Source organism: Podarcis tiliguerta, assembly GCF_965153285.1.
Source record: "Podarcis tiliguerta genome assembly, chromosome: 7".
NCBI lineage: Eukaryota > Metazoa > Chordata > Lepidosauria > Squamata > Lacertidae > Podarcis > Podarcis tiliguerta.
The window spans coordinates 58,390,476-58,413,835 of NC_139540.1; the positions used below are offsets into that span (position 1 = coordinate 58,390,476).

Sequence of the window (23,360 nt, forward strand, 5' to 3'; positions counted from 1 at the left end):
CTAGTTAATAACTGAAGTAATTGTTTAGAGACTGACATCCTCTGCATTTTCCAGGAGGGGATGTGTTATAAATCCATATAAAATGCATTTTAAGTACATGGGTACAGTTTGCCTTTACTATTTGATTAGAAATTAGCAACACAACTGACTTAGCATTTTCCAGTTTATTACATTACCAATAGGTCACTTTGAACATCATGCTCCACAGCAAGGAGATTTCCCCCCCTAGATGTACAAGGCATAAGTTGTATATACACAATAGAAAATGACCATGCTTAAAAAATAAGCTTCACATGATTATTTTTTAATTCTTTGGGATCAATTGTTCAAAGTGAACCCACCAACTCTGACATTTTTAAATAAATGTAAAAAAAGTACGGTAGTTTCCATATCTTAACTAAGCTTTTTCTTTTTATGGACAACAGGTCCTGCTGTTTAAACACTTCTGTAATGTAATAATTTACAGGTACTTTATACAGTAAATGGTTTCACATTTACAGTATGACTCTTCATCTTGTCTTAATGCTGATTACTACAAAATCCTTACAGTCATGACTAATATCTCTGCTCAAACTCACGCCTTCAACTATTCCCAAGCACAAGTTTCCATTTTTAAATAAAAATTGCACTTCAGACAATAGCTAGATGCACCAACAAAAGTAGTTTTAGATATGGGCCAATTGGCTTATTTTAGCTAGGTATTCACATGTTTTCAGTTTTTGAAAAGAGTAAATGATGGGGGGAAATCAGCATTCCATTTTCATACTTTACATTTCTTACTATAAGCTCTCAGAGAGTTAAACTTCCTATTAAGCAACTTAGTGAAATAATAGCAGTTCAACTATAAGAAAAGCTTGATGAACAGCATAACTTTTAAATCTTTCTCAATATGATGTTACAAAGTAAGATATTCAGGGCCATATATTATCATTATAGCAAAACACACAGGGGTAGTAATCACACATTTTCTGAGGCTTTCTTTAGAAAGTAAACTGCCCATGCTTCCATATTGAAATTCCCACTATTATTTTTTCATAATGAAAAGCAAAAGTTAGCTGATGAATGAACTATGTGTATACATTAGTATCTTCAACTACTTAAAAGTGAATTATTTAGTTAAATCATCTTTTTCTTCTAGGTAATTTTTCACAACTATGGGTACAACCCAGCCTCATTAAGTATTTTCAAGTCTCACCGATTTCAGAGTCTACTTAAATCTCTCCCATTAAAATGAGGCTACATAATTTTAACCCTTCATAAAAAGTAATCATTTGACCTCATTTTTAAGCAAGAAAGTTGAACGGTTTGCTCAACTACGTGACCTTCAACATGCTTTCACAATTATATAAATGACTGCACCTACACAGCTGCTATGATTTAGAAATTTCACTGCACACAAAAAGGAAATGGCCACAAAACAAACATTTTTTTCTGGTCCATCTACATGATCAGCAAATACTAAGCCCTCATCCTAGTATACACATTAAGAGATGCTTTTGTGACATTTCCTCTGGGTAAGTAATGGTTAGGGTTGGTTTTATATATCTTCTTTCATTAAAAAAAAAAAAAACACCAGCAAGCCCAATGATTGTGTACACTTCCAACAATTTAGTTTAAAAAGAATACATTTTTCAAAACTTGATTGGATTCACCTGCCATCTTGTTGACCCACTATCTGAAAACGTGGGTTATTTAACAGTCCTTGCAGCACATGTTTACCCTTTGACACATTTCACCCTTTGACAATATAAATCATCTATCTCAAATAGGTCACAAAAATGAAGTTCTGAGGTTAATGAGCTTGAATATCTGCTGGTAGTGTTTTTAAATAACAGTTCCTTTAGCATGCTGTGCTGATAAAACATCAACATCATGGAAAAGATGAAAAAAGTGGAAGAAAAAAGGATTGTCTCTTTAGGTACCAAAGAATTAAGCACCACTTGAGCAATAATAGTAACCCTGAAACTTGAATTTTGAATTTGAGGAAGTTGTTAAAAGAAAATCTGTAAACAGTAGTGTAGTATTCAAGATGCTGCTATTTTGCTTGCTTCTCGAACACCGCTCAAGTAAGCTCCAGTAACTGTCTGTGGGAAATGTCTGTTTGTGGCCTATTTAAAAAGAGAAACAGAATGTGAGGAATTCTTATATGAACATAGAACTACACTCATCAGAAACATAATATGTATAAACCAAGCTTCCTCACCCTTAGCCCACCAGATGTTTTGAGACTACAATTCCCATCATCCCTGATTACTGGTCCTGCTAGCTAGGGATCATGGGAGTTGTAGGCCAAAAACATCTGGAGGGCTGAGGTTGAGGAAGCCTGGTAAACCCACACAGGAAGTGTCAATATCTATTCTACCAATGATATATATGAAATAGTCTACGTATCTATATCTTAAAAATAAATCACGAGCCACAATGGGTGTTTTATTCCATGTTGAGGAATTTTCATAGCAGAGATTATTATTTTGCCCAGTCATATACTACCACTGTATGTAGTATCCTGTGCCTCAGAGTTCCAGGAGAATCAACAGGAATATCATGGTGAATGTCTTCAGCAGCACAACAAAACCAGTTTCAACCCCACAAGCAAGGCCTGAAGTGAGATTGAAATGGCGCTTTTTGTGTGTGTGTGTAATATTAGTCCTAGGTATAATCCCCTACATAGGTTTTTTTTTCTGAAGAGTTGCTGCCACTCAGATGACTGAACAACCAATCTAAAAGCTGTTTATATTCTTAAAGGATCTGAAGTCCGATCAGCACACTAGCAACTGGATTTCACTGGTTTTCTGCAATGCTTCCTCAGAGACTGGATTGTAGCCAGTGCTAGTCCTACTCAGTGTAGATCCATTGAAGTAAGCATGGTTAATTTAGGCTTATTACGTAATTTCAGTGGGTCTATTCTGAACAGAACCTAAGTTGAACATACCCCTGAATACATTCCATCCTATTCTAGCTTGTATCTTATTTTAGAAGAATTTGAATTCAATTTTTTTAGTGTACATAATCAAGATCTCACCTCTCCACCAAAAAATATTTTCCCTTGTATGTCTTCTGCTAGGATGTCATAAGCTTCACCGCTGCCCCCTGTCTTCACAAAACTATACGCCATTTGGATCCAAGGATCTTTGTTCCATCGTGTAACGAAGTACTTGACTGGGTCTGGCACTTCCTGGATTACAACAATAGGCAAAGAATTACTTATGAAATGCATACAACCCATCTGTGAACACATATATTCACCAGGTCAACACACACAGATGCTCTAAGTGACTGGTCACATGCTCTGAAGTTGTTCTGTTAAAGTCAATGGACAGTCCCATTATAAACAGCTAGAGAATTAAAGTGTTGGTTAGGGGGCCTAACCAAGTGAAACATGTCAGGACAGTTGTCTCTCCTTTTTTAAGTAGTCAGTTTTGTAGATCCTCGTGTAGAGTCCTGTGTCATGAATTTGCATGCAACAGGTCCTAAGTTCAATTCCTGGCTTCTCCAGAGACTGGGGAAAACTCCTATCTGAAACCTCAGTTCATTAGAATCTTAAACTCAGGCACATGTTTGAGCCTCATGTTGGGCAAAAGATTCCTGAATTGCAGGGGGTTGGACTAGATGACCCTCAGGGTCCCTTCCAAATCTGTGATTCTATTCTAAAACTGCTTCTATATGCACCAGTGGTCTGATGCAGAATGTTTTCATGTATGGAAGCCACAACAAACATGGTTCCCAGGCAAACTATTAAAAATAGGAATAATTTGGCAAGCTGCTGTTTCATTTCTTTCATCCTATTTAATATTTCTTTCTTATTTAGAATACATAAATCCAGATTTATGACATTTGGAGCAATATCCAATGTTAGTCGTATACCAAGTACAGTCATTTACAAAGTCTTTTTCAGTTGCTTTACTCCTATGACTTAGTTTGATAATACGCTTAGTCGCATCATTAATCTCTTTTTGTTGCTATCTGTTATATACTATAATTATTATACATTATATTAGTTAATAAATATATCCATATAATGCAAATATCAGAGCCATTTACAACTATTAATAAATTCAGTTAAGTGTGAAAGACTTGAAACTGGTGTCTCATCTATGCTTGAGTCAATAAAAACCAAGACCTACCTGTTCCTTAAACAGCTCACGGAGCACAATCATGCATTGTTGCAGCACTTGCTTGTCATCTAAGTTCTTCATAGTTGCCACAGCATCACCCGTAACAACAGACATTAGAACACTGCATTTACGCTGAGAACAAGACACAAACATGGACACTTACATTTTATCTACTGTAGTTCTGCTAAATGACTCTCTAACAGCCTCTCTGAAACTAATGTTAGCCAACCCATAGAACAAGAAAGATTCCTGGCCCCTTTTAGGTTTCTCCTTGACTGAGTGTATCACATCACTTTTCAAAGCTTCTGTCTGGTAATGAGCAATTGTCTTTTTAAAAAACGACAAAGTTGCCGGAAATATATCTTAAATTAATTGCACTATGAAATGGTGGCGAATTCCTAGGGTGGTAGGGGAAGAGAAGTGATTTTAAAGCTCATCATGTTTCCTTATTTGAAGAACAATTAGGGTCAGTGTTAAGTCTTCAGGTAATGTGTACCTGTGGATCCATGTCATAGAAAACACTGAAGAGTCCACGTTTGTTGGAACTAGGTGGAACATGGCCAAAGTAATCAGCTCCTTGAATCTTGCTGTCCCAGAATCTATATGGAAACTGTAGTGCAATCTAAAGGAAAAAAGACAAGAATGACCTCATTGTTGATTTGGGCTGAAATTCTATGCACGCTTACTTGGAAGTAGGCCTCAGTGAACCTAGTAGAATATAATTGCAATTACACATAAATAGGATTGGGCTATTACTGATTGTTGTAAACTAATAGTAGGTAGACTCTGGTCAAGATAGTCTGTGCAAATCACAGGAAACAAAATTAAGTTGCATTTCTTTCTATGAGGAGTTGGGTGATGGAAGACCTGAGATTCAAATTGGCAAAATGGAGGAAATTTTCAGTTTTAATGGGGCATAATTTTAATCCGTTTTGCAAGACCTGGTGGACAGGCAGACTTTGGTTACCCATCACAAACCCTGAAGAATATTTATTTCAATTTATGAAGGACTGCTATGTACCCATGCTTTGTCATCTTGTTATTTCTGAGCAGATCTGATTATGGAAAGCAAATCTGATAGGGTACAAACCAAATGCCACTCATACTGCCCTTCACATCGTCATATAAAAGTTGCACTCTTACCTTCTCAATGACTCCAGCTCCCAAACTATTGATAGCTTTCATTTTTCTCTCTGACAAGGCTGGGTTAAACAGAATGGCGCCTTTTTGAAGAATAGTCAGAGGTACAGCAACTAAAACCTGGTGGGAGAAAAGTAGTCCTAATTATACTGCAGTTGAAGTAGCTCAACATAACACAGGCAGGTTGGGAAGGTTTGGCACCAGGTAGGTACTAAAAACCTGTTTCATGCTTTTAAGACAACTTGATACTTTGTCCCACACTTTTCACTGCCTGCCCAGCACTCAGCCCACAACTGGCTCCTTAGCACAAATGTAAAGATGTGTCAAGAATTCACATTACAGCTGTAAGGATGTGGGAAGCAGGTATACTGGTGATATGGCATCTGAAACACAATAAATAGCTCTGTCCTGCTTGATAAGTTGAGAAACTCACTTCACTTGCACCCCTTGTTGAGCTGCTGCAGCGAAAGCTACCCCTTAACATGAGGCATCAAGTCTTTAAAAAGCCAGTTGTACACAACACTTTGAACAAGATGTTAACTGTGATGTTTGAAAATATATAGCAGAAGTTGAGAAAGATGAGACACGTCACCTTTTGTGCTTTCCAGAGAGTTCCATCGGTTGCAGTCACTTGGACTTCTTCCCCCATATAGTCTATACTGCGAACCTGACAAAAAGAAGGGGATTTAGAGTTGTGAAAGACATACAGTGGTACCTCGGGTTACAGACGCTTCAGGTTACAGACTCTGCTAACCCAGAAATAGTACCTCAGGTTAAGAACTTTGCTTCAGGATGAGAAGAGAAATTGCATGGCAGTGGGAGGCCCCATTAGCTAAAGTGGTACCTCAGGTTAAGAACAGACCTTCACAACGAATTAAGTTCTTAACCCGAGGTACCACTGTATTTGTCTATGGTGGTGCCTCATCTACAAGTGGAACAGACTTCTGCTTATACAAAAGGACTGCCTCTCCTTCCACCTATAGCCCCTGCGTTTTCCTCAAATCAGCTCTGAAGATGGACCCTTTTGAGGAGATGGGGGTGCATGTGGAAGAACAAGAAGGGCAATTTCACCTGCACAATGTTGAATATCATCCATAACACCAATACATTAGCATAAGCTTCATAGCAGAAGAGTTCTCAATGAAAGACATGGGGGAAGGAGTGTTAAGCTAACTGCTCATGAGTAAATGCATTATGTGAAGGATCAATCAGGAGAATGATGCAAGCAATGTTCCACTAGAGATTTTTATGTACTGGTGGGACTCTGAGCACCCCATTGCTGAAACTCACTCCATTGCTTTTATGCATTATGGATTCTAAAGTTTTGCTCCTGCATTCTAAATCCTACCTAGTTCATACAGTCATCTTTGGCAAATCTCTCTCTGACTACCTGAGATAAAAAATCCAATAGATATATTGTAATACACACCGAGTATGCTGAATGTGGAAAATGTTCTAGAGTGAAGGCATAAGCAATAAGAAGAAACATTCATATGTTCCAAAGCAGATTAATAAATGAGACACCACTGGAAATAACTTTGGAAAATTCAAGCGGTTAAGTACCATCTGTATGTTCCAAGACAAAGAGAATCAAGCCAAACACTAGGAAGATGAACTACTCCAAGGTACATCAAAGCAAACTGGCTTCTCGTCCATTTTTTGTTACTTACTGGAACCTTTAACCGAATGTCCAGGCCTTCAGCCATTTTTTCAATTATTGTTGAGTATCCCGAGTTTAAGAGCGTGTGATCTCCAGCAAACTGAGCAAAAAATTCATTGTGATCCCAGGAGCGTGCAGAAACCTGTAAGGAGAACAGAATTCTTTTCACTGAGCAGTTTGAACACTCAACACCTGAGTGTCGCACAAGTCCATCCCATGCTCACCTCATGGAGGTTGCTGCCACAGGCGTATTCGAGGTTACTGACATGGAACTGAAGGACTTTTTCCTCGAGATCACTGAACTGAATACCAGATTCCTGAATAAAAACTTTATAGATCTCCTGGATTTTATCTGCAAATAATATATTCAATCGTTATCAATAAATAATCATTTTTCCCTTACAATTTCACCCTACTTTTAAGTGTTCTTGTTAAATTTTAAAATGAAGCTCTACCAGAATAGTTCCCGCTGCTCCCGTCAAAATATAAATATTATGGGCATGAAGTTCCACACTTTTAAGTGACAACTATTTCAAAATAGAGTTGAATGCATGCTTAACGTATTTTCCACTGAAACCGATAGCACTTTAAAGTCCTTGTCCTTCCTTAATTGTCGGGCAGCACGTTTCTCACAAACATGTGGGCTACCAGCAAACATACTCATACACTGGCAAACATACTCATACACTTTGCACATCACTGTGATTTAAAGGGTGATGGGGCCGGAGCAAAAACATGACTGCTTCATTCCTCCCCTGTTTCTGCTGAACTGCTGGAAGCTAAGCCATGGTTTGGCTTAACATTAGCATCTGAACCTAGGCTCATGGTTTGTTTCCTCCTCAACAAAACTTAAATGGTAAGTAGAGGACAAACCTTGGTTACAGTTCATTGTTTGTTTAGAGAGAGAGAAACCACGAGTATCTGGACAAAATGCTTGGTCAAATTAGCTGCCAGCAATGCAGCAGCAGCAGCAGCAGGAATAATGCTAAGCAGCAATGATTTTCATTCTGTGCACCAGCACATTGCACATTCATTCATAACTATGGTTTAAAGTGACTGCAAACCAGCCTATTAACTTCACCACTGCTAGGCCACAGCAAGACACTTTATTTTCAGGGCTCAGCACACTCTTTACAACTCTCCCAGATTCTATACTCAGAAATAATTCCTGCATGTTGCTAATTGTGTGCAATTTGGGATAATCTCTTCTGGGACTGTCACTTGGTTAAAGAAATCCAAGTTGGTTGGTTGTAGGAGTTTTAAAAATGTCAATTAGTTTGCATATTAATAAAACAGGGACTGAGGAAAATGTATTCCAAGTAATTTATTCACTTTATGATGTCACTACATCTACTGCTGTCACTTGGCTATTGTTCTTCAGGGAGATATTGTTCATAAAGGACGTAAAGCTATTTCCCCCATTTGAGTTGCTGCTGCTGTCTGTTAACGTTACATAAATGTTCTAATCTTACTGCATAATTATCTGTTATATAATTATGGTATTTGAACTATTTGCAATTGCTGCAAAACGCCTTGTGAGGGCAGGAACTCAGAAAGGCAGGTTAAAAATCTGTTAAATAAATGCTTATTAAATCATTTCCATGTATTAAAAATAACTGTTCATATTAGTAACAGAAGAACAGTCACTGCCAATAGCGACATACAGGGTACCAGGCCCAGGAAATCCTGGGCCTAATGAAATTGCTCTGAGCAGCCCACAATCTTCTGTCAAAGGTCATTCAAATGCAACAAAATACAAGAACTGAAAGCTGAGCTGGCACAAATATCTGAGACGACTTCTACAGGTGCTCCTTTATCCCCATTGCACTATGTGTCATGTGGCTCTTCATTGTTTCTACTTACCTCCAAGAGGAATATCCTGATGCTGATTTTTGTCTTTTCTCCAGTCTGCTACAACATCAAGGATAGAATTGAAATGGAAGTCCATGCGCTTGTCTATAGTGGGGTCAGTTATCCTTCCACCTTCCTGGATCAGATCACACTTCTCTCCAATTTTATGCATTTTAATGCCCAGCTTTAAAAAGACAGGGATTTTGAATGTGGGGAAAGTAGATAATCAGTTACTGTCATGGGATGCAAACCTTAATTTTTATTGTTTATTTGTTAAATTTCTATCCCTCCCAAAGGACCGCAATTTTCATTGATGTCAACACCAACCAATCAATAAAAGCTAAACATCTTCAGTGAGGGTTTTATATTACAGGAATCAGAATTATTTCATTTATTATAGTAAGCATCAACTCTGAAGAATCACCATTCTAAGTAGTAAGTGGACTAGCGCTTGAAAAGACTATTATTCTGTTCTTTACAGCAAATTGCTAGCTTCCCTAAATATGTGAGGTAACTCATTGTATTATTTCAAGCAAAGTATCATGTGAGAGAAGAAGAAAAATGTATGAACAGAAAGCCTGATTGAAACACTTAGCAAAGTTTTCAAATGTTATTTGTAGAACTTCCTGCTCCTAAGGACGGTAACCAGTTTTCATTACCTCATTCCTCTTTACAACCCCACAATTAGACCTTTAATGTATCTCTTTCACACACAGTAAAACAAAGCTGAAGAACAGTTACTTTCCCAAAGTGACCCAATACAGCTGTAGCTTGAGTGGGATGTGGATTCTGAGCTGCCTGAAAAACTTCTCTAATAAGAAAGTTAAGTTTACAAGGATCAGTGTATATTAAGCTTCAGAAGGACAATGTTTTCATGAATAAAAATGCAAACCCACTTGCTCACACATTAGTGCTACTGGATTGTTGACACAGCCGTTCACTATCTGTGGCCCTTTTCCCACAGTGATCCCTTTGAAAGTCTTATCGTCCCACACGCGGCCCCCAATTCTGTCCTTCGCTTCTAGCACAAGAACCTGCAACATACAAAAGAAGCAGCGGTGGTAAGGAACACACTGCTATGAAACAAAAATCTTTCCACAGTTAACCAAATAATGCCAAGGTGGTCAATCAATAATAGAACATTATGCTAGGAGTTCACCAAGTTTTTAATTGGTGAATCCTAAACCTCAGAGGCAGAAAATCCGTCTACCAAGTGAAGACATTAAGTTCCTTCTTAAAAGGTGGATACTGTGAGCAGACAAGCTATGCCTACCATTCTCCATGCCCAAATATTGTATAAGCTGCAACAAATCATGCAACAAACCCTAGCCTCATAATTATTTCAAGCTCAGCCTTGAAACTAAGGCACTTTCCCAGGACATCTGGACTCTGAGAACAGGCCCTTTCTTTTTCTTACTCAGGTAGCAGCAGCAAAGTGTAGATATGCCAGAAGAGGAGGAGACAGAAATGTTGAAATGCTATACTTTATTTGAAAAAGTCTCACCTTAATTCCAAAGTTCTGAAGCTGTCTTGCAGCTGCTAATCCAGCAGGACCAGCCCCAACCACAATGACAGATTTCTTAAATGAAGAAGAAAAGTAAACTAGTGATGCCAGCATTCTTTTGAGACTCGCAAGACTGTTTTTTCTAAGCAAGTCTCAGAACAATTTGAAACATTGTTCAGATAAAATTCTGTTCCTGCTGAAGGGTTTCATTAGGAAAGCTTGAGCAAGTGCTACAATATCAACCAAAAATGAGGACAGTGAAGAGAAAGTATCCTAGCCTGAGCTGAACGACAGCAGACGATTTTGTCTATGCCGATGTTGACAGTTCTTGAGAAGCCATTAACCCCTGAAGAAGAGTTTTGACACTGACCAAGAGGTCTAGAAGGCCAACCCTCTTTCACTTTTTACCCTTAAAAGGAGTCCTTTCTCCCTTCACCCTCCTTGTCCCATCAAAATCTCCTAGAACCAGTTTATTAGTACTCTGCATTTTAAAATACTTACATTATGGTAGTCTTTGGGCAGAAGAGGTTGGTCAGGATTAACTGACAAGACTCCTGTGTTAATCAGACCTTTCCTGGTCATAAAATGAAGTATTCGCTCCGTCTCCCGCACACAGCGAATGCGCACAAGGCCTCGAACAATGATGTGATGCGTACATTTCTGAGGGGTTAGGGCTTCCTGTGAATTGAAGGATTGGGAGAAAGGAGGAGAGGCAAGAATTTGACTGCTGCTGGAACAATATAGCAAACTGTCCTTCAGATGGTGAAGCTCAACAGCTAATTTACACCTCCCAGATCAACAAAGTGACAACCATTCAAGTAAACTTCCAGTCATGTACCTGTGTACTGAAAAGCATGAAGCAGGGCAGCTTTGTATGGAAAAGCACCATCTGCACACCTGGGAATCTGGATCACATTGTGAAGGCATACTTAAGGAGGGACGAAAGGAACACAGGCCTCACCATGAAGCCTTATTTCCCTCAGCAGATGAAGGGCTTCTTGTGATGTTTTATTTCATCTGCTCCAAAGGCACGGCCTGGTCAGTCACTGCAACCTTTTGTCTTACCATGAGCAGAGCTCCACCCTCCCGCTGCAGCAGGACGTCTAGAGCAGGGATGAGGAACCTGTGGCCCACCAGATGTTGCTGGACTACCACTCCCATCATCACTGACCATTGGCCATACTGGCTTGGACAAACAGATGCCCAGCATCTGGAGAGCCACAGGTTCCCCATCCCTGCTCTAAAAAATCCCAATTGCTGCAGGGCCAGCAGGACTGAAATGGGATGGGTTGGGGGGGTCCTCCCCCACTGAAAAGCAAAAACCATAATGACTAAGAAGGCCTTGTCTATGGAGTGAGTGGGAGAAGGAAACCAGGACAAGGGAAGTTTAGGTTGAGATGATAATCTTTTGGGGGCAAACATTCAGCCATGCTTACTTTGCAGTTTGTGTACCACAGAGCCAAAATGAGGTTTCTCAGAGCTAGATACATGGTGGGGTCTCGTGAATATTCTGGAAACTCATAGAGTTCATCTAGTTCCATTACATCTGGTCTCACACACAGTGCTTTACCACATTCATTGGGCTGGTAGAAAGGCTGGAAGTACTTGTTCATCCCTGGAAGGCAACATACAACACGGAATGAGCTGCATGTAGCATCTCCGTGAGCTGTCACGGTAGCTTAATAAAAAGGCACAAAGCTCTAGGGCATGTATACAAATGTGAACTCTATTACAGGTGCCTGCAACATATAGTAGGATAATACTGGGCAAGGAAGGGCTCATAAGAACCATGGCTTCTGCTTACAACAATTATTTATGGTGCTTACAGATCTCCTCTTTGCCCAAAACTCCTTAGTGGACCTCGAGTATATGCACCAAAGTGTTGCTTACAGGAAGAATATGCTTATACTACATGCTCACAAATATAAACGACAAATATTACAAAGTATACATGGTTGATAGTCAGTCTCATTCTTGAGAAGACAAGACATTCTATTTCACGTTAATATAGAAAAAATACTCTCATACCATGGAAAATAAGGCTATCAATAGCTACCAGGAGAGGGCAGAAAAGTACTCGTCGCTTACCAGCTATAGTAGGTGGAGTCTTTAAGTGCTCCATTTTTATTGCATTGGATTCACCAACCAACCGGTGAGTACTGGTACAAGAGGGGCTCATGCCCACACAGTCTGGGTAGTATGCAGACAGCAAAGGAGCAGCCACACTGTCCTTCAGCAAAGGTGGAAGGATGAGCATGGAATACCACCAGTGATCTGAAACTTCAGCAACTCTCTACGAAAGAGTGGAGGAAAGAGTCAGGAAGAAGAATTAAAGCTTTTGTTATCATATTATCTCTCAGTCCCAATGACACTTAAAAGACACAGGCCATTTCTGAGTGCTCTACCAGGAGAGTAGGGAAGCTTCTACATGAAAATGCCTTTCCCATAGCAATGTAGCTTACTCTAATTGGTCAAAAGTCTAATATGGGACTAGGTGATGTGGCTCTCAACCATCCATCGCTTTGAGGTGATTTGCACTAACAAAACAGCAGTAGAAGAGGAGGAGTTTGGATTTGATATCCCACTTTATCACTACCCTAAGGAGTCTCAAAGTGGCTAACAATCTAACAAAACAGCAGTAGGTCTGAGAGTTGAGATTTTGCAAGGGCAACTATCAAGGTAGAGCTTTTCTGTTTTGCTCTTTTAAAAAAAGAAATAACATACAGGTGCTCCTCACAGTTTAAACACAGTACAATAATTCTAGTTACATAAACACCCTACTAATAAGCTGAATAGCTTGAGATGTCTTTGGCCTTTTCCTTAAGCAACAGCTAGGCTCTTTCTTAAAGTCTCCAGTTCCAAAGTCAGAATGTTACCCAAACAGTATTTACTACTAAGCCTGCACCACTGTGTTTCTCACAGTTACAATTCATTCTGATACCACGTGCAGGACTTTCCTAAAACATTGCTTACCAGATCCTCAGGCATGGAGCAATGGTTTGGGCCTTCCACCTGAAACAAATACAACACTTTCAGACAACAGGATAGCTCCTCTGACTTGCATGTAAGAGGAACACTGAAGAAATGGCATGAGTTCTGTTAATAAAAGCCATGACACCTAGGGCCAAACTATGAATTCCACTCAATGGTATGTTTTAAAAACCCCAAGAGAAAGGTAGCTTTGGGAAGGGATAGAGTGGAAAAGTGGCCAGGGAAGAAGGTGTCAAGCTTTTCCACCCACCTGCCAGTTTTCTGGTGCCACCCTCACAGAGTTTTAAATGTGTGTACTGCAGCAGTACAAGGGTGCCTCCAAACAAACATTGCACAATTGTTTTAAGCCTGGGGCTCCCATCAGCCTCTAGAAACAACCAAACCAACCTGCATTTTCAGTACATTTGAGGGTTGAAGGTACCTTGGTGGAATTGTTCAGTTTCATGCCACAGCGGTATGTTTTGGCTATTTGCGAGGTAAGCTGGATTTCCTTTGTCAGCTGCCGCCATTTCCCACACTCTGGCTTTGTACACTGAACCTAGAGATAAAACGACGAAGTTGCTTGGCACATCCAGAAACAAAGGCACACTAATAAGATCAGAGACAGGTCTCTCAACATTTCAGGAAGACTTCCTTAAGCAGCAGACATGCAAGCTGTGCCTACATTTTCTCCACCAACTTCGTATGAGTGTGCATTTTGAGCTGACCTACCCTTCCTTTCTCAGGAGAGGTAAATCAGAGGCTATTCAACCAATCGATTCCCCCAAAAGGGTGCAGACTGCATGGCAGCTCATCCAGCAGGAAGTGAAAAGCTAACTGTTGGGATGATCAGCCTGTAGATAAAATATTGCCTTTCTAATTTATGAAAGCCTTTCCTCCCTAAACTGCAAGGCGCAGATCTTACAGTCATATAGGTTATTAGGCAAGGACTGTACTCCTTCCCTCACCTTTCTGATTCTCTCTTTCTCTTTAGCCTGCAGCTTCCAACTGCCCTAACTGAAATCCTAACTGCTCTTGGAACCCCATGATCCACTCCCATCTCAGGAAAGGAGGATAATCATTTTGAGGTTCTGTAAACTCCACAACCAATCAAAAACCCCTTCTTTTCTAATTATCACCATATAACCTATACTTCTTCATCTATACCTGATCATGACTGCTTCAGTCCCTCCTACCAGTATAGTATTGGGGAGAAGTGAACCACAATCTCTGGCTTAAAGTTACATCCAGACTAGAGGTCACTTTGCTCCAAACATATCACATTCAGTAAGCCAGAAGAAACCTTTGCTTAATTCTGTGGTCTGTTTGGAGTGAAATAAGTGAAAACCCCTGGTTTAGGCATAATGCTAAACCAGGTATGGTTTGTTTCTTTCATGTGCTAGCTCAGTGTCGTCTCCTGGTAGCACTTTTCCAGAATTTCAGACAGATGATTTTCTCAGCCTCACCTGGAGATGTCAGGGTTTGAACCTGGTACAGTGGTAGCTCGGGTTAAGTACTTAATTTGTTCCGGAGGTCTGTTCTTAAGCTGAAACTGTTCTTAACCTGAAGACCACTTTAGCTAATGGGGCCTCCCGCTGCTGCCGTGCCGCCGCCACATGATTTCTCTTCTCATCCTGAAGCAAAATTCTTAACCTGAGGTACTATTTTTGGGTTAGCGGAGTCTGTAACCTGAAGTGTCTGTAACCTGAAGTGTATGTAACTTGAGGCACCACTGTACATTCTGCATACACAAGACATGTGGCCTGCTGCCAAATATTGTATGCTTCCTTCATATTATTTTCACTTTCAACCCCAAGGTTGAAACCATAACAATAATATTCAAATCCGTTGCTTAACACTTCCTTCAAACACACGTACTGCAAAGGGAACTAAAAAATGAACATGCACTACTTTCACAGTGTTATGTCATCATAAACAAAGCCCTCACCCAGTAAGGGAGCTGTTGATCAGCCATAAAAGCTTTAGGGCTGGGTTCACTTTTTCCATTACTGGTCCAAATCCTTTTCCAGGCAGTGTATTTTTCGTAGCCATCTTTATGACTAAAAGGAGGGACAAAGGAAATGTTAAGTAGAGGGAAGGAATCGCCTACACATGGTTTGGTATATTTTAATAGACAGTTCATCCCAAACATGGAATGCCTAGAAAAACAAATAGATATTAAGACAACATGATCCTGGCCACAGTATTTGGTTTCCTAAGCAAGCATAGAAGTTGCAAAGCTCAACTTCAAGGCAATATTGTGCATGATTTTTATTTTGTTTAATCTGATAAATTAGATGTCCTTATTATGGATGCCCAAATCTATACAATGGCTTCACTGTTTGAATAGCTTCCCTCCCAAAACTTGGGTCTCCCTGTGCAACCTGGCATTAGCAGACAGCCTGTGTTCCAAGAAACTGTTTTTGCCCAGTGTTCTGATGTTGCTTTGTGTATTTTCTAGCTGAGAGCATTTTGTCAAAATGTTTAGCAGTTCACAACAGACAGAAAGGCCTATTAAAGTCATCCTGAGAGTGTAGATACTTAGCTGGTCCAGTTTCCTACAAACAGCCAATACAGTTATACCTTGGAAGTCAAACGGAATCTGTTCCAGAAGTCCGTTCAACTTCCAAAACGTTCAGAAACCAAACTGTGGCTTCTGATTGGCTGCAGGAAGCTCCTGCAGCCAATCAGAAGCCATGGAAGCCCTGTCTATTGTCAAATGTCCAGCTTCCAAAAATAGTTCACAAACCAGAACAGTCACTTCTGGGGTTGCAGCGTTTGGGACCCAAAAGGTTCGAGAACTAAGCTGTTCGAAAACCAAGGTACGACTATATATCCTTTTAAAAGAATACACTCCCCCATCCCCGCCTTTTAAAGCATTCATTGCCTTTGCCAGGAGTTGCTTTGAAAAGGAAGCTGTTAGGGTATCAATCCCCCAGACATTGTTGACATTTCTTGATAAATTCAAACCCCTACAATTTCTAGCCATTATAAAAGCAGCACTGTTGTTTTCAGCCTCATTTCAAAATTAAATCACAATGGGTAGCAAAGCACAGCAATTATGTATATTACCTTCCATATCTTATTTTTTTAACCAGATCAAGATTAAAATGCTTTGCCATTGAATTAACACACTTTTGGTTGCATCCTGTCCCCACTCCTTAAAAAAAAGCAATTACTTCAAAAAAGAGAAAGAATACCTTCGGTAGTAATGATCAAAACATTCATTACAGAAATGTTCCCCACAGGAGAGGTGATACCACCTTGATGTGTAGCCATTTTTAGCACACCTAAAACAAAAGAAATCAGAAAAGACTACATTTATCGAAAGGATACGCTTTGTCCTACAATTTGAAAATACTTTAGACTGCCACACGTTAGCAGTTTATAATGATGATGATGATGATGATGATAATAATGCGGCTCCCAACATATTAAAAACAGAATAAAACATCAAACATTAAAAACTTCCCTAAACAGGGCTGCCTTCAGATGTCTACTAAAAGTCAGATAGTTGTTTCCTTGATTTCCTTGGCATCTGATGGGAGGGCGTTCCACAGGGCAGGCGCCCCCACCGAGAAGGCCCTCTGCCTGGTTCCCTGTAATCTGGCAGTGAGGGAACTACCAGAAGGCCCTCAGAGCTGGACCTCAGTGTCTGGGTTGAATGATGGGGGTGGAAAATGTTCCAACAAGACTTCCCAGGAGGATGAATGGGTCTCCGCCTGTTTTGTATCTTTTGTGTGTGGTTTAAAATATATATCTGGGATTTTTTGTTTGGTTGGTTTCTAACTACTTTTCAAGCTGCTTTTATTGTACCTTCACCTAGGAGCATACATTCACTTCCCTCCATTAATAATAGTCAAAAGAATTCACTCAGACAAACCAGAAATGAAATCTATCAAGCTGAAGATCACTTTCTGAAACCTTGGGACTGTGAAGAGGGAAGACAGAGGAGCCCAAACCTTTCAGCAGCACTGGCAAAGCAAACGGGACATGTTGCTGTACATCCTGCCTTTTCACATTTTCTGTACTTCTTCTCTGAGGCATCTTCATCATCCTCGGCTGCCTCTGCAGCTTTCCTCCTCACCTAAAAGAACACAACTGTGTGAACGAAAAGGTCACAACAGATTTATGATATATTCAGCAGTCTTTATTGGTGAGGCTTTCTGGTGCAATAGTGATGGAGGACAGTTACACTGATTGTGTTTTCCTACAGAACAAGGATGGGGAACCTTTGGTCCTCCAGATATTGCTGAACTACAACTCCCATAATTCTGGGCGACAGGCCATGCTGGCTGGGACTGATGGAAACTTGAGCTTCTGGAGAGGCATGGATTTCCAATCCGTGATAGAAAGGTATTGCAGTACAAAATAAATCTAGACCCGGGGATGGTGGGGAAATCCTTCAAAAAGATAGCAATATTGCATGCAACTTGCATTCACATGGAAATACAGAAAAAATAAAAACCAAGGAAGCGTCATAACTAGCTTCACACACAGAACAGGGAACAGTCCAAAACAAGGAAGAGTCCAAAACAACAGCCCATTACATTACGCCAAAGATGAGCACCAATTTTGCTTGGAAAAACTCAACAGGCTGAAATGTCATGCACATCAACTTGTAAGAAAGATCACTGCCTGGCTATGAAATCAACAGGACACTACAGACTAATATGCATAAGACTGCAATACTCTTCATTTCCTAAGTACACAACCCTGCTTGCAACCCTGTGAATGAAATTGATGAAAGGTACCTGTCTCCCTGAACTTCTCAGAGGAAGATGATCAGGAGAATGGTCAACAGGAGGTGTTTTTTTCTTTGTTCGGACCCTCCCAGTGGACATGGCGCTGCAGGATAAAAACCAGGAGGACGTTAGGCAGTATTCCAACACTAGAGTTCAGAGAGTCTCCCCACACAGAGAGGGGTGGAGAAATAAACAAGCTTGAAGTTTCCCTTTGGTTAAACCTTCCAGCATCACCCATGCAGACTAGTGGCTTCACTGTTTGAACCAGCTCTCTTTCCAGATCTTGGACAAAGGAAATTAAAGTGAGGAACTAGACAAAATGGTAGATGTGAGAAGAAGAGGCAAAAAGAGGAAAGAAAGGAGGGAGGGAAAGGAGGAAGGGAGAACAGCTCATTAATATTCTAGATGATTTTCACAGTTTTATCATTTGTGTGTTTGCCTCCTTGGGCTCCTTTTGGGAGGAAGGGCAGGATATAAATTTAGTAAGTAAATAATCTTGGGTTAGAGCCAAAGAAAATTGACTCCCTGCCTCCTTTCCGAGCATTCCCCTTGTTCTCCAAAATATCTCCCCTGTGGTTCAGGGGATGCTACTGAAGAGGACGGTGTTGTGATACAGGAGGGCTAAGGGGGGGGACCCCCAAAACCTAATCAGAGTCAGCTTCCACTCTACTCACCAAAAGTGCCTCCAGGCAATTTTCAGGGATCCCCTCAGCCTCCCATACTGGAACGCTACCCCAGAGGGGTCCTGCTGAATGGTCTGTAGTATGGGTTGCTGAGAGCAACCCCCCAAAACTGGGATGGGTGAGAATGTCATCTTCCACCAGCCCCCTTCCCTATGTGTTTCCCTGGTTCCAACCCTGCAGTTTTAAGGCTGCAACCCTATGCATGCTGACCTCGGAGTAAGCCCCACTGAACACACAGAGGCTGACTTCTGTGTAAATGTGCGTAGGTATGTACTGTGAGAAACGTAGCCAAAATGCCCCCTCCAAGAACTGTGCACAATTCAGGCCATGATTCAACTATGCTTCTGATAGTTCAGATGAACTGTATAGTAAAAACAGTAGCTCTGGGACCTTAACAGCACACATATGTGAGCAAATTGTCTCTCAGTTTCAGCACACCTTCCCACGGCTGCTTATCCGTCCTGATGAGAAGTGAGAACAAGCTGTTTACATTTGCAAGCATACAGATCAAATATTGGGGGGGGGGGAACCCTCTTCCATTCCTCACTTTGAGCATGACATTAAAATATTTTATACAAATCAAAAGAAATAAAACATAATACAGGCTGTGCTACATCTATGAATGCAGGTAAGATGAAGCAAACAGAAAAGAAAGAAGAGGATGGGTGAGGGAATAAACAATTTTGATATGAAACTCTCTCCCAGAAAGAAGTTACGAGGGTCAATAGCCTGGGAGCTGCCCTGCCCACACACAGAAAATGAAGGGATGCAAACCAGTCAAAACTATAAAGCATGCAAGATCTGCTGACAATTGCCATCTTGACTAAATAGCTCATCTTTACTAAACTGCTGTTAATACTTGCAGGGTGGAGTTAGTGGTGGTTTTAGATAACAGGAAGAGCAAACATCTCTTCATTCCAAATGGCAGCAACTAACACGTTTGATGGAATATTTCATAGGATAGTGGATCATTTAAACCCATTAAAATGCACTTTTGTTTCAAGTGCTAGGAAGGGCTCATTTGAAAAGTGTAGAAGGTAAAGCAATAATTTTTTATTTTGAAATGCAGGACTTTTCAAGAAAAAAAATATTCAAATTGAAAATGAAACTGAAATTTAGGGAAACCATTTACATATGTGAAAACAAAGTATAAGCATAATATCACAGCAGATTTAAAAACAACAACAACAATGTACATTGAGATTCCATTCCACTTCTCTTTTTGCTTCTGCTTGTTCTGGTTAAACATCTCAACTCCTTAGGTTTTACTAGTTTTGCTTTGCTTTTAAGAACAACTGCAACTATTAATTTATTAACATACTAACCCAAGAGGTTTGCCCTACTAGTGAGATAAACAAGGATCTGGACACATGGTAGTAGCTATTGAAAAGCCCACATAACTCTCCAACCCATGATTATGGGGCAGAATTCAGCCCATACATGAATAAAAACACATTTCCCCCCAGTGTGTGCCAATGTGCGTCAAGAACTAAATCCTGCATAAGGTACACATATAACCATTTCATCTGAGATCTGAGGCTTCCCACTAGACATGAGTTGTCTAATGTATAACCAGGCAAACAATAGAGGTGTACACTGGCTCCAAGTGGGGGCCAGATCATGAGATAAATTCCCCTCCCAAGTTGAAGCACAATGTCTATAAACACCAAGCCAGATCAAGGCTCCCCAAAAGCCTCATGTCACTCTGCTTTTCCACCCCATATAGCTCTATCTTTTCCTATATCTCTGTTTCTCTAGATCCATGGACTTTGCAAAAAGTGAGGCTGTCCTACAATTTTGCCTGTGGAACGCTGATGGATTCTGAATTGCTTTTTTCTTTGTTAAAAAAAGGATTGGCTGGTGCAGTTTATATTTGTGTGTGTGTGTGTGTGTGTGTACACACACACACATATAAGCAATCACCCTGGAAGAAAGGAAGGAAGAAAGAAAGAAAGAAAGAAAGAAAGAAAGAAAGAAAGAAAGATGTGTGAAGCCACAGACTTTTTAAAAAATGTACAGGCAAAAATATGCGAAGTTTACCCACAAATTAATTATTTCAAGAGAGAGCAAGAGATAAACCCCACTTCTCCACCCCATAATAGATTATGGAAAAAAGTGAATCCCTTCTACTTCCTGCACAAAAAAGCCTCAGACCTACTTGTCTGCAATTTGGAAGGCTTAGTTCACTCTAGGAGTGCTCCTGTACCTGAAAATTTACTTCACTTTGACCAAAATGGGGCAAAGTTATATTCTATTGAACAGGGAACACAGAGCTTCATTTTATACAGAGGTCAGAACCCAAATTACAGACTGAAGTGGTGAGTGCACAGAACAACTCAGAAGCATATTTGATTTTTCAGGATGCACAAATACAAGGCAAATCTTGGGGTCTGTGCACACCTCTGGAATATAACGCTTCCTGCTGCACACATGCTACCAGAGCACAACTTCCGCTCGCATCCCGGGGCAAAGTTCGCAACAAGGAGACCTACTTCCAGGTTAGCGGAGCGCATAACCCAAAGCGCTAGCAAGGGGGACAGTACGAGGTACCACTGTATAGGCTACCAGCTCCAGAATAACCCACATAGGCTACAGATAGGAAGGTGGGCTGCAATTATGCTAGAAAGATAACTATGTTCACTATGGGTAACTTCCATCACAGGAAGAGTAGGTTTCTGCTCACCTTGGAGTCAAATCGCCCAGCTTTCAGATGTCAAACTAAACAGAGCTGTAATAATAGAAAAAGAGAAAACATGGTAAGAAAACGGTATCTTTCTAGCCACTGAATCCTACCCTCCTGATTCAGACAACAACATGGTCTCCACAGAAAAGGTCTATTTCTAAAACCTCTGAATTCTCTGTACGGAAGGTGTAAGAGAAATTACCCCCTGAAGCAGGACTTTTCACAATGAGGTATTTGGTCCCTTAAAGGCTAATGAAGGCCAGGGGAATATGCACATGTATCTCAATCAGCTTGATACAAAAGTCCATCTATGTGGGAAGTGGGGGCTTTTGTCAGAAGTGTGTTGACTTGTTGCACGCAGCTTCCCACAAGCTCTACCACAACTATTTTGATACCTGCAGGCTGGAGAGTTCACAGGATCCAACCTTGGCTGGGCTCACAAGTGGAATTCAGGGCAAAAATAATAACAACAACAACCCTCTGATGTGTAACTAACATTTTGAAAGTACTGCACTTCTTATTTCTGATGTGCCATTTAATTCACCAAGCTAACAATGCAGAGAGTGGATACAGTCATCATGGTAACACAAAAGTAAGAGAAAGTCTGCATCTGATCCTAACTGGCTCATCACAGTCAAGATTTGGAATTTTGCACATCCAAATTCTGAAGCAGAAGGCCCTTGAAAGCTCTGGAGAGGGAACCCCTGTTCTAAATGAACGTCAAGAGCACCCCACAGCTTCCCCCAAAGCCATAAAACGAGTGCAGCCATGTAGCAGTCATTTAAAAATGTGTGGCCTAGCATTTGGGAACTCATGGGTTGGAGGTTAGCTGTATCTTTTGACTAGGTTTGTGGCTTCTTCTTTTCAACTACTAACCTACCTTTCAGCAGTTAAAATACCATTTAAAATAAAAAGCACACACTACTTAAACTATCCAGGGTTAGCCCCTTTTCTTATCAGGGGTTTTAAAGTGCTACAGGGAGATAATAATTGCTGGGCAGTAGATCAACCTTCCCTGACCTGGTGCCCTCCAGAGGCTGCAAATCCCATCAGCCCCAGTCACGATTGCCAATGGTGAAGGCTTATTGGAGCTGTGCTCTAAAACATCTGGAGGCACCAGGTTAGGGAAGACTTAGCACAAGCTGCAAACTACCACCTTCCTATGCAGCGGGCATCTTTCGTGCGCCTCCCACAAACGACCCCAAGATGCCAACTCAGGGTCTTGGTGGGATTACCCACAAAGCAAATAGGTAGCGGGGCTCAAGCCCGTCTTGAAAGCACACCCTCTGGCCCTCTTCCTACAAACAGGCGAGGGCTCCGTAGGGTTTCCTCGTCGTTGTGCACGTTTGCTCAGCATGCCTTTCTCTCCTCCCTCCTCCCTGACGCTGGGAAGCCACTCTGCCATCGGCTCGGACGCGCGTCCCACGGGCTTGTTTTGTTACTCCAGTGTGGGGCTGCACCCTAGCCCGGAAAACCGGCTGCTGCTAGTGGGGTGGGGTGGGACGGGCAAATCCCCGCCCCACAAATAAAACCGTGCCCCGATTCCCTACAGATCCACGCTGGGCAACCCCCCTCCCCTGTGTCCCCCCCCCCCCAGGAAGCGCTCCTCGCCCTACTACCCCTCAACGCACGCTCACACATGCAAGGGAGACCAAGTCCCGCAGCAGCAGGAGGAGCGGGGAGCAACTCGCCCTTGCATCGACTGACCCGGTGCCCGGGGGGACGAGAGACCGGAGGCGGCGCCGCTCCTTTTGTTGCCCGGGCTGCCATCCACTTGCTGCAGCAGGTCGGAGCCAGGAGAGCAGAGCAGCGACGCAGCAGCACCGCCCCCTTTCCCCAGACGAGGAAATCCCTGCCTCCGTCCGCTTCCTTGCCCGGCCGAAGGAGATCCAGCCCCCGAGCCGCGCTCACCAGCGTCCGGCTCCTCCCGTCGGTTCCTTCCCCGCCTCCTCCCCTTGCTGCTGCTGCAGCTGCAGCTTCCGCTGTCCTCAGCGCGTAGCGGGTGGGGC

General features: G+C 41.5%; 1 protein-coding gene and 1 long non-coding RNA gene across 2 annotated transcripts in view; both read right to left on the minus strand.

Annotated features, from left to right (window-relative positions):
* LOC310681724 overlaps positions 1-23,360 on the minus strand; it is a 122,865-nt gene that overhangs the window by 86,778 nt on the left and 12,727 nt on the right. The window lies entirely within an intron of this gene.
* Positions 150-23,346, minus strand: KDM1B (lysine demethylase 1B). The gene is made up of 22 exons (XM_083449361.1): positions 23,059-23,346; positions 21,352-21,396; positions 17,995-18,088; positions 17,203-17,327; positions 16,441-16,530; positions 15,189-15,300; positions 13,683-13,799; positions 13,244-13,282; positions 12,359-12,563; positions 11,707-11,885; positions 10,772-10,948; positions 10,271-10,345; positions 9,663-9,800; positions 8,779-8,950; positions 7,140-7,267; positions 6,926-7,057; positions 5,848-5,922; positions 5,259-5,375; positions 4,612-4,737; positions 4,125-4,247; positions 3,023-3,175; positions 150-2,108 (listed from the first exon to the last, which is right to left on the minus strand). Exons 3-22 carry the CDS (start codon positions 18,082-18,084, stop codon positions 2,025-2,027), a joined length of 2,457 nt encoding a protein of 818 aa, XP_083305487.1. The 5' UTR covers positions 18,085-18,088; positions 21,352-21,396; positions 23,059-23,346; the 3' UTR covers positions 150-2,024.

What these genes read in the sequence shown, in the direction of transcription:
- KDM1B (XM_083449361.1), bottom strand. Translation starts at nt 18,084, where the DNA reads ATGTCCACTGGGAGGGTCCGAACAAAGAAAAAAACACCTCCTGTTGAC. An exon ending in GCTCCATGCCTGAGGATCTG is followed by an intron (nt 12,564 to 13,243) that starts GTAAGCAATGTT and finishes ACTCTTTCGTAG; the next exon opens with AGAGTTGCTGAAGTTTCAGA. An exon ending in GACTCCACCTACTATAGCTG is followed by an intron (nt 11,886 to 12,358) that starts GTAAGCGACGAG and finishes GTTGCCTTCCAG; the next exon opens with GGATGAACAAGTACTTCCAG.